At 46.2% G+C, this 10541-nt stretch overlaps 3 protein-coding genes across 4 annotated transcripts in view; 2 read left to right on the top strand and 1 right to left on the bottom strand.

Moving 5' to 3' along the window:
- LOC109289628 (galanin receptor type 1-like) overlaps nucleotides 1-2232 on the top strand; it is a 48235-nt gene extending 46003 nt beyond the window's left edge. Inside the window, exon 3 of the mRNA XM_019505743.1 lies at nucleotides 741-2232. Within this exon, the coding sequence (XP_019361288.1) occupies nucleotides 741-1058 (318 nt within the window). The 3' untranslated portion in view covers nucleotides 1059-2232. The remainder of the gene's footprint in view (nucleotides 1-740) is intronic.
- A 3600-nt stretch (nucleotides 2233-5832) lies between these two features.
- Nucleotides 5833-8788, bottom strand: DDX28 (DEAD-box helicase 28). Its single transcript, XM_019505291.1, has one exon. The coding sequence runs from the start codon at nucleotides 8786-8788 to the stop codon at nucleotides 7151-7153; it is 1638 nt and encodes a 545-aa protein (XP_019360836.1). The 3' UTR covers nucleotides 5833-7150.
- A 597-nt stretch (nucleotides 8789-9385) lies between these two features.
- DUS2 (dihydrouridine synthase 2) overlaps nucleotides 9386-10541 on the top strand; it is a 90182-nt gene continuing 89026 nt past the window's right edge. For both annotated transcript variants that reach the window (XR_002095436.1, XM_019505744.1), the window contains exon 1: nucleotides 9386-9474. Coding sequence is in view for 1 of the 2 variants with exons in the window: in XM_019505744.1 (XP_019361289.1) it covers nucleotides 9411-9474 (64 nt within the window). In the remaining variant the exon portion in view is untranslated. The remainder of the gene's footprint in view (nucleotides 9475-10541) is intronic.

Here is a 10541-nt window from a genome sequence, read left to right on the forward strand (position 1 = left end):
ACAGAGCGCGCCCATGTATGTGAGAGAAGAAAGGCTTTGCACTCTCTTTTCCACAGGCCTTACTTCCCTCCTGCAGTATAGAATTAAAAAAAACCCCCAAAACCTGAAACAAAACTAATGTGTCACTTTTAACATTTTAGAACAGGAGTGGGCCAAATGCAGCCCACCAGGCCATTCTATCTGGCCTGCAGGGCCCCAAAAAAATTCAGAAAATGAATATGCATCTGCCCCTGGCTACCTGTCATGTGGCCCTTGATGGCTTGCCAAAACTCAGTAAGCAGCCCTCTGCCCAAAATAATTCCCTGTTTGAGAAACACACATAGGAGTAGCCAAAATTGCTGTACTGAGAAGGAGGGAGTAAAATGGGTACCAGCTGACTCCCAACCCCTCCTTACTGCTTCCTGAAGCACCTTCCTTGCCCAGAAACTGCATGGGAGAGCCCACAGCTCTCCCATGTAAGCTCTTGTAGGTAGGAACTATCAACCACTGTCTTTATCTACAATTTTAGTATGGACTGGATAACAACTCTTAGATATTACTGTAAAATATGTGATTAATAATAATAAAGCAATGTGTCATATGGGTTTTGATCACTGATCCAACAGGGGATAGTGCAATCTTTGCCACCAGAAGGTTGGGAATAGGATTAGGGACACAAACCTAATTTATAACTCATGTTCAGAACAGGCCTTCTCAAACACTAATGATATTATCTAACATATTGTTTTTATCTTTTCCAGACAGCACAGACAGTACTACTTGTGGTTGCTGTGTTCTTGATCTCCTGGCTGCCACATCACATCATCACCATGTGGGCAGAGTTTGGGCAATTTCCACTGAACAATATCTCCTTCACCTTTCGCATTGTCTCTCACTGCCTAGCATATGGGAACTCTTGCATTAACCCTATCATCTATGCGTTCCTCTCTGAGAACTTCCGCAAGGCTTGTCAGCAAGTCTTCACCTGCAAGTTCCTCCTGCAGCCAGGTCCTGCTGAGAAGCTGGTGAGAATACGTATGGAGAACTTCTCCACCACCCATTCAACAACTAATGTGTGAACTGGGCATACAAATAAGAATCTCTTTCGGAAGAAATTAATGTTAAAAAAAATGGGTAAAAAAATCTGACTCCTACTGATTTAATTCAAGATTAGCATGTGCTTTGTAAGAATAACTCATTCATTAGATCAGTAGCATTGCAGGAGTTGGCCCTCCATAAAGCTGTTGAGAACAGTTCACAGAGCTGGTTGTCACGGCCTATTAAACACTGGATTCTGTAACCCTGTGGAACTTGGATATCCTGGTGATGGGTTCTATGAAGTCTTTGGTATCTGTAGATCCCTATAAAGATGTTGAGACAGAAGTTTATATAGAAGGTAGTTTAATCAGAAAGGAAACAACACAGACCTGTGTTGTAAAAAAAAGCTGTTAGTGATGAGGTTAAACACAAGTGGAAATGTAATATTTGGAGAAATTATTTGTAGTAGTTAAGGAAGAGCCTTGAAGTGTTCAGTGATATTGTGTCTTAACTAATGTCAGGGCATTAGTGTTTCTAGGTTGTGTTGGTTGGGCTTATTTTGAATTCATTAGCTTTGATTAGGTCTTCCTGTTTCACAAAGGATTTCCTTAAGAAGAGCAGGAGGAACATGCATAACCTTAGCCACAATGTGCTCTTAGAGATCTAGGCATTTCCATTTGGCATCTCTTTATTGCCTTCATACTTCTGGGATTGAATGCTAGTATTCACCTGAATGCAACTGATAATATTAATTATTGCCTCTAGTACTGGTCTATATGAATGAGACAGAGATTTGCTAAGCACTCTTCCAATAAAGGCAAAGCTACTGCTGCCTATCTTTCATTTACCTTGTGGCAGAAGTGCACACATCATGGTTTATTCACCCATAGCCTTTGTGTCAGTCTCTCTCTCTCTGAAGATATTGCATACAAATAGTTTTGTTGGTACATGTACTGTAAAGCATATCTATCCAAATGCTTTTATTGGACAGTGTGTCACTTGAAATTAAGAGAAAAGGCCTCATTTTATAGAACTGTACCACAGTCACTATTTGATGGATCATCCATACTGAGCATTACTGATAAGAGCTGCTATTTGTAAACATACAAAAGTGTCACTAGTTCATTCTGTAAAATTGGCTGGAACAATCTTATTTCTCATTGTTATGTAATTATGTCATTTGACAATACTGCATTAAAATACTGTGTGCAGCAATTCAGACTGAGCTAGGATAAACTGACTCACATAAGATGATCTGCTACTGAAGGGATTCATGAAGTTTGACCAATGGTCTCATAAATGTTCTAAATTATCACCATCTATTAAAGTTTCATCAATCACAGTCTATTAAAGTTTAATCAATTAATGATTTATAAAGGATTAAATGATCGTCCCAGGGGCTACTAAGTTACTAACAACCATGTATAATAGTTTAAACTGTTTTGCTTGCAGTCATCTATAATATATACCACTCAAGTCTATAGCTTACTTATAACATCTGTCAATCATTTAAGTCTGTAGTATTTATAAATAGTTTTTACCCTTATAACAATTGAGACTCAAATATCCTTTATGAACCTGGTATAATCAGAAACCTCTGATAGAAAACATGCAGGTTTTAAAAAATTTCCCTCCACATAAAAATCCTTCTCTTATCTATAGTGGATGGAATATATTGTTCTTATTACCTTTGTGGACTATTGACATCAATGTGTAATGATTAGAAGACAGCAGTCTACCAACGTGAATACAAGATTAGAAGTTAGGAATTAACATCTGTGTAACCAAATCAAACAGAGTCTGTGTGGCTCACTTTGTCCTCCATGGGCTTGTCCCCCACCAAGCATGCACATGCCCGTGCGCACATTTCCTGCAAGAAAAACAGCACACCCCGGCACGTGCACTCTGGCACAAGGCAAAGGAACCCGGGTGGGATAGGGGATGCTGGGGTCACTGGCCCCTGCAGCCTTACCAGGAATCCTGGAGGGCCTCCTGGGGCAGCAGTGGCACTGAGCCAGCCGCTCAGAGCCTGGCCAGCAGCCAGAGTGTGGCTCTGACCAGCCAGGCTCCTGTTTCTAGCAGCACATGCTGCTGCCATGTCCCGTACCATTTTTTTACAGGTTGCTTCTTTTTTTGATACCAGGATCTGCATCAAAAAAACCCTGTCATGTTGCAAATTAGCAACGCAGCACGTGCAGATTGCAGTATGTCAAACAGCTTTGAGGTGTCATGAACCACATAGTCAGCCTTGTGGGGGGTGCAGCCCATGAAGCAGGGATGTGTACCTCATGGGACCCTCACTTTATGCTGTACATGCGTTCCTGGAAAAGGGTACATAACTCAATTTTGCATAAAGGGAACCTACTTTACAATGTACAAATAGGGATATGTTCCAAGACCTTGACTATACTGACCCCCAGACCCATTTCTACCACTTTTACAAGACAATTTTGGTACTCATCAATGGCAGACAGTGCACGCAAGCACAGGATGGTGGTGAACGTTTAGTTTGTGCCAAGAGAGGGTGGGGAAGGTTTCACTGATGGACCAGGGAGAGGGGCAGGAGATAAGCTAGTGGAATGCTTAGAAGCCATAATGGGGACGGCAACTACAGAAACGCGTTACAGACAATAAGCGAGGAGCACAGATCCACACAGGAGACTATATTTTGGTGCACGTAACTCCCGCAATGCACAAAGCATCTGACTGTGGGCTTCCACCACACCAATTGTATAAGAGTGAATTTACCTTGCATATAAGGAATTTTTGGTATAAAAAGGTCACCGCATAAGAGTGAATGTGCACATAAGGAACCTGCATAAAGTTAGGGACACCTGTATGAACTTCTATCACTCAACTTCTTCAGCTTTTCATATGTGCAAAGCACTACTATAAGATAGTAGATCCACAGTAAAAAAAAAAGGGGATTCTCTCCTGACATTTTCATTTACCAACCAAATGACTAGGATCCATTTTGTGCAATCAGTACAGAAGGAAATTAAAACTCTGGTACCTTGATTCCAAAACACCATACTAGTTTTGTGTGTACAAGATCAGTTCCATCTGCTCAGGTGGTGGGCATAGCCATTAAATCTAAGCAGCCAAAAATATTCTGGTAGAGACTGTTAGCACATAAATGCATAGGCTAATGCAATGGAATGCTGTGACATAACTTCTTTAACAACTGTAACTGTTGTCCTATATCAGAAACACTTACCCACCTCTGGAAAGAGGCAATCATATCCTGAAATACTCTCTCAGTGAACCATTTATTATGGTCCAGAGACCTGGACTCTAACTGCATGTTGTTTTTTGTTTGCTGAGACTTGTTTTCAAGCTGAAGAACAAACATGCTGCTTCCCTCTCATTGTTCCCTCCCAATTGACCAAATTTATACTGCAAACTAGGCCTCAGTGATTGGTTTCAGTAAATCCAGTGGCAGAATCAGAGGGTCTGATTTTCTTAGTTCTTTGAGTAATACAAAAAACTAGAACTCTTGGTTCCAAAATGATGCCTTTTATTAGACCAACTGGGAAATCGCAGAAAATTGTCCTTTTCTGCAAGCTTTCAGGATCCAAGTCCCTTTGTCAGGCTTTGGGAAAAATAAAGATGGTACAAGATGGTAAAAAGAAACTGCTTGAGCTGACTGTAGATAACAGAGGACTACAGAACAGACAACGAAATAAAGTTATTTTAAGGATGTTGAAATGTAAGGTTTCAGTGCACAACCTCCAACTGGAATTAATATGAGGTTGCTAGTATACAAGTAACATCCGTGCAGAAGCCACTTGAAAATATTAATACTGCTTTAGCCCATCCCATAAATTATACCCAAAAGGTTCTTCTTGCATACTGCCATGGATCTTTGGTATTGTTTCTTCCTATGCACATATACAGACAAAAATTTGCAATTAATTTCACAGTGGATGACAAGTGGCACATAATGCTTAATGTAGTCAAAATACAAGGGTTGCCAGGTTCTTTTACTGCATTGCTGTTCCAGTCATCTCTTTACCAACTGGGAATAAAAGAAAACTACATCTTGAAGATTCCCCACAATGTTCTTCTCACTGCTGTAATGTGAATGGATTACTAATGTCCAACATCTAGTTTTCATTACAGATTTTATTCTAAAGGCTGTCATGAAAGGTTTTATCCAGTGGGGATTTTTTCCTCCCCAGTGACCAGAATGAAATGCCTTCAAGCTGCACAATTTCCCTTGCAAAAAAATAACACAGAAATATCCTGTTCTGATCTTTTCAATAATTAGTCTTTTGACCATATTAGCACTTTCCACACCCCTGAGTTGACAGAGGGGATATAAGCACGTGCACAGAAAGATGGATTAAGTGGGAAAGGATCTGTAATAAATCTCAGCTATGTATCAAAATTTTGTTTTCTAACACTAATAATTGACTAAAAACCCCAGAATAGGGCTTAACTTCCTTAAAAATCAGACAAGTAATGAAGCCACTCACCAGAAAACAATTCCATTCAAAAGCAATAACTTGCCCACTCACACTGCTATAGGCAGTATTTGGTCAAAGCATTTCCTTTTCAGTCCATGACATAATGCAGGGGAGTCAGAGAAGACAGACTTTGGACAAAATTGTGAAGCTGTCCTCATCCATTAAAACTTATTTCTGAACGCAGACACGGGAGAGCTCAACAATACCTTTCACTCCCCTATTTTCCTACTCCTTCTCCTTGCAGACTGACACACAGTCCATGATGCTTTTAGTGCAGCTGCTTGGAAGAGGCAAGAGGAGGGAAACACAGAATCTACATTGGCTCACAAAAAATTGAGGGGGACAGTTTTGACTCCAACTCTTTTGACAAAGGAGTTTTATTTAGGTGTTAAGTATCTGTGTACCACAGTAGGATTCATGGAACTTACATCTTATTTCCAGTACCATCAATGGCCTACTTGGTGACCATGGCCAAGTCATTTCATCTCTGGGTGCCTGATGCACTAATCTATAACCCCCCTTTATACAGTACTTTAATTTACTTGTGAATGGCACTCTGAGAAGTACATTCTTCTCACCACAGTAATTCTACTTATCCTATTTCAACAATTAAAGAGTCTGAATACATAATAAAAAACAAGCAAAAGAACTTTCATAAAGGAAGTGTGAAAGGCCTCTCTCTTCAACCTATAAAATACTACAAATGTACTACTGGGAGGTAACCTTGGAGTACAAACTGCTTAACCAGCATTTTCCTTCTGATTTCTTTCCATGGTGTCCTAGCTCCACTTTCGAAATACCTGGTGTGTATTTCTAGGAAAAAACATCTGTATCTGTATTGTACTGTGACATTGTAAGACCTAGGGAGATTGCAGAAAAAACTATGTCAGAGTTTAGATAGAAGGTTAGATTATGGTCCAGAAACTTCCACTACACCCACCTGTGCTGGAGATAAACAAGCCTTAATTTACAATAGTTATACCAGATATATAACCTTTTACACACTTGAGGGAAGAGGCAACATATTTCCACAATAATTGTTATTTTAACCTTCACCTAATATTCAGTTCCTGGCTGTTGCTAATATTATATCAGAACAGCCAGAAGGTAAGCAAGGTAGAAACAGAGAGATAGAAATGGGAGTCCTTTCCTAGCATCTGACACAGTAGATTGCTGTCTGTGAAAACTCATGCCTCTCTGAACCAGTTTCAAGGGTGCTGCCCCGCCTTATCTTCTGCCTGACATCAGGCTAATGTAGCTAGCCACCTATATTAGAACATTAATGAAATAAAAATTTCAGGATTATAGTGACTACATTATCTTAACCTATTTTTTTTATCCAGATAGATCTGATTTACATCAAATTTAATATTAATGAGCTTTGAACAAATAGAAATGGAGAATGAAATGGAGAATATCAATTTCAAGCCTTCCCTAAAAGCATTTTAACTACCTGTTGCACGTTACTACAATTTGATTTTGCAAAAGTGCAAAGTAACTGCTATAACTGAAATTAATCGATACACCTTTGGGTCACAACGCAACTAAAAGCTTAAGTTCTTTGGCTATAATGTTTACATTCTGGGTCACAAACATAAGAGTGTTAGTATTAAGTATAACAGCAAGCCTTTATTAGGAGCCTAAGTCTAACTCAGACACAAAGTTCATTGCTGTTTGGCAGTCTGAGTTGAGTCTGTTTCAGGTAAAGGCTCATCAATGGAGGTCTTCATACCCGGGAGACTAGTCCTTCTCCGGGCAGCAGTCTCTATCTTCCTCACCAGGTCAACATCCCACGGATGTGTCACGTAACTAATTGCAGATCCAAGCTTCTGGCTTCCCACACGCCCAACACGCCCTACCCGATGGAGATAGTCCTGCAGGGTGTCTGGGAAGTCATAGTTGACTATCAGCTCCACGCGGCTGGTATCCAGTCCTCGGGAAGCTAAATCAGTGCAGACAAGGATGTCCTTCTCTCCCTTCTGGAAGGCAGAGAAGATACCTGCTCTCACGGCTGCAGGCATCTGGCCCTGCAGTCTCAGGTGCTTGATTTTGTGATCATCAAAGATGTAGCTGAGCCAGTTGACTGTGGGGGCCTTGTTACAGAAGACAAGGAGGGCTCCACTGGAAGGGCTCCGGACCTTGATGAGCTGCAGCAGCTCAGACACTTTGTCTCTGCCTTTGATCCGGAAAAATTTCTGCTGGACGTGGGGTAGGAGGCAATGCAGGCTGTGACTGACGAGCCTGACAAAGTGGCCAATATCAGTAAACTTGCTCAGCAGCTGGCTTAGGCCTCCGGGGAAGGTGGCTCCGACAACCACCAACTGGGTTTTGACATCCCACGGATCAGCCAAATCCTGGGGGGTGCAGGTCAGGGGAGCATGTGCCAGCACCTCCTCCACCAGCTCCACAAACGTGGGGTCCAGCAGGGTGTCGGCCTCATCCAGCACCAGGCAGCTGAGCTGCTCCAGGGTCACCATCCGCTTCCGCAGCGCCTTGCACAGGGCCCCCGGCGTGGCCAGCAGCACGTCCAGGGAAGGCTCCGCACACAGCTGCCTCTTCACGTTGCCCATGCCCCGGCCGCCGCCAATCTCCCGCACCCGCAGCCCCAGCGGCCGGCACAGGGAGGCGGCCACAGCACGCACCTGCTCCGCCAGCTCCCGCGATGGCAGCAGCACCAGGCTGAGGGGGCTGGCAGCCTGGCCCGAGCGCAGCTGGGGCCGGGGCCCCACAAGGAGCCGCTGCAGTAGCGGCAGCAAGTATGCCAGGGTCTTGCCGCTGCCCGTCTCGGCGGCGCAGATCGCGTGGCGGCCGCGCAGCAGGGCAGGGATGGCGCGGCGCTGCACTGCAGTGGGCCGCCCAAAGGACAGCGCGTCTAGGGCCGACACCAGCGCCGGCTCCAGCCCCAGCGCCCCGAAGGACGCGTCGCCCCCCTCAGCCTGCGGCGGCGCGAGCGCCGGCGCCACGTCCTGGACGCGCTCCAGCTGGAAGTAGTCGCCGCAGGACAGCCGGTGCTTCCAGCCCGCCGACACCAGGCGCGGCGCCTCCCAGCGGCCCAGCGTCAGGTGGCTTGGCTGACTCAGCTCCTGTCGCCGGCTCCGCAGCAGAAACTTCCCCCCCCGCGTCGGGACCGCCGGCTCAGCCGCCACCCGCCGCCGCCGCAGCTGTTGCTGCTGCCGCGCGGCCCAGGGCACCCGCACCACGTGCTCGGGGACCTCGGCCCCGGCGCTGCTCTGAGCCGAGCGCAGCAGGACAAGCCGCACGAGCCCCCGGGAGGCCGCTATCCCCGCCGCGCTCGGTGCCATGCTCTTACTCGAGTGGGGGCAGCGGGCGCCGCCTGATGACGTCGCCGTCGCGCTCAGCGGGCGTGCATGCGCAATGTGCGGTGGTGACCGGGTGCCACGGCGAGAGAGCCAGGGCCCGATTCGGGTTGGTGAGTGCGCCCCAAGTCCCTTCCCCCTTCCCCGGGGTCGGGTACTGGGATGCGGCGCCAGAGGCAGCGCGGGGCTGGGGCTCCACCGACGGGAGACGGTGCCGCGGGCCGGAGGTTGAACGCCCCTGCTCCAAAGGGTGCGAGAGCGGAGAGCCGCGTCCCCCTCGTCCGTTGTAGTCCCAGCTCTGGCTTCGTTTGCTTGAAAAGCTGCCCCCCCCCCTTGGGTAAATTCAGTAAAACCAAAACGCCCCTTACCGGGTCTCCGATCCTTGTTTTCTTCAGCTGTTGCCTCCTTTAGTGAGCCCGTGCCTCAGTCGCATGTCGACCAGGCTGACAAAGCCCCCTAATTAACCTTGTTTCTTGTGGGAGACTCTTGCACTGCATCTCAGAGCCCCAAGGCTGATACCCTCCAAAGCCTGAAGCCAGTTGGAAAGATGAGGGTGGTGGGTCACTTGCTGATGAGATATGCTGCACTCTGGAAAAGGGGAAGGTTGATGCCCAGATTGTCTTTCCATTCTCTTTACAGGTGGTTCTGTCGTTCCTGCTGGTATCTAGGTAGTAAGTAGATTTCATAGACATTAGGTCTGGAAGGGACCTCGGAAGATCATCGAGTCCAGCCCCGTGCCCCAGGGGCAGGAAGTCAGCAGGGATCATGGGATCCCAGCAAGGTACACATCTAAATGTTTCTTGCAGGTGTTCAGAGTAGGTGCTTGAACCACCTCTGGCAGCCGTCTATTCCAGACCTTGGGGGCTCAGACAGTAAAGAAGTTCTTCCTTATGTCCAGCCTGAAACATCCTGAAGGAGTTTGTGACCTTGTCATCCAGTGAGGCACTCTGTTGAACAGATGTTCCCCCAGATCCTGGTGAACACCCCTGATAAACTTATAGGCGGCCACCAGATCACCCCTGAGCCTGCGCTGTTCCAGGCTGAAGAGTCCCATGGCTCTCAGCCTCTCATCATAAGGTCTGTTTTCCTGACCTCTGGTCATACGCATGGCTCTCCTCTGCACTCTCTCAAGCTTCTCTGCACTGTTTTTGAATTGTGGAGCCCAAAACTGGACTCAATACTCCAAGGCCTATTACAGTGGGAGAATGATGTCCTGGGATTTGCTTGAGAAGCATATATGGATGCAAGCCAGCATTTTGCTCACTTTACTAGCTGCAGCATCACATTTGAAGGTTCACGTTCATCTTGTGGTCAGTCATGACCTTTTCGTCTAGTGCTAGCCAGCCTACAAGCATGCTGCAGGTTTTTCCTCCCAAGGTGGAGAACCTTGCATTTTTCAGTGTTAAACACCATCAGGTTCTCATCCGCCCATTTCCTGAGCCTGTCAAGGTCAGCCTGGATGGCCCTCCTATCCTCAGGTGTGGAGGCTTTACCTCAGAGTTTGGTGTCATCGGCACACTTGGCCAGTCTGCTTCTGATGCCAATGTCCACATCATTAATGAAGATGCTGAATAGTGTAGGCCCAAGGCCTTGGGGGACCCCACTCGTCACAGGGCACCACGACAATTGACTTACGTCAACCACCACCCTCTGGGTCCGACCATGAAGCTAATTCCCCAGCCAGCGGATCGTGGCGAAGCTGAGGCCATAGTTGGCCAGTTTTGCCAAGAGGTGATCA

The sequence above is a fragment of the Gavialis gangeticus genome, unplaced genomic scaffold, assembly GCF_001723915.1.
Source record: "Gavialis gangeticus isolate Ggan-Ray unplaced genomic scaffold, GavGan_comp1, whole genome shotgun sequence".
Taxonomy (NCBI): Eukaryota; Metazoa; Chordata; order Crocodylia; family Gavialidae; genus Gavialis; species Gavialis gangeticus.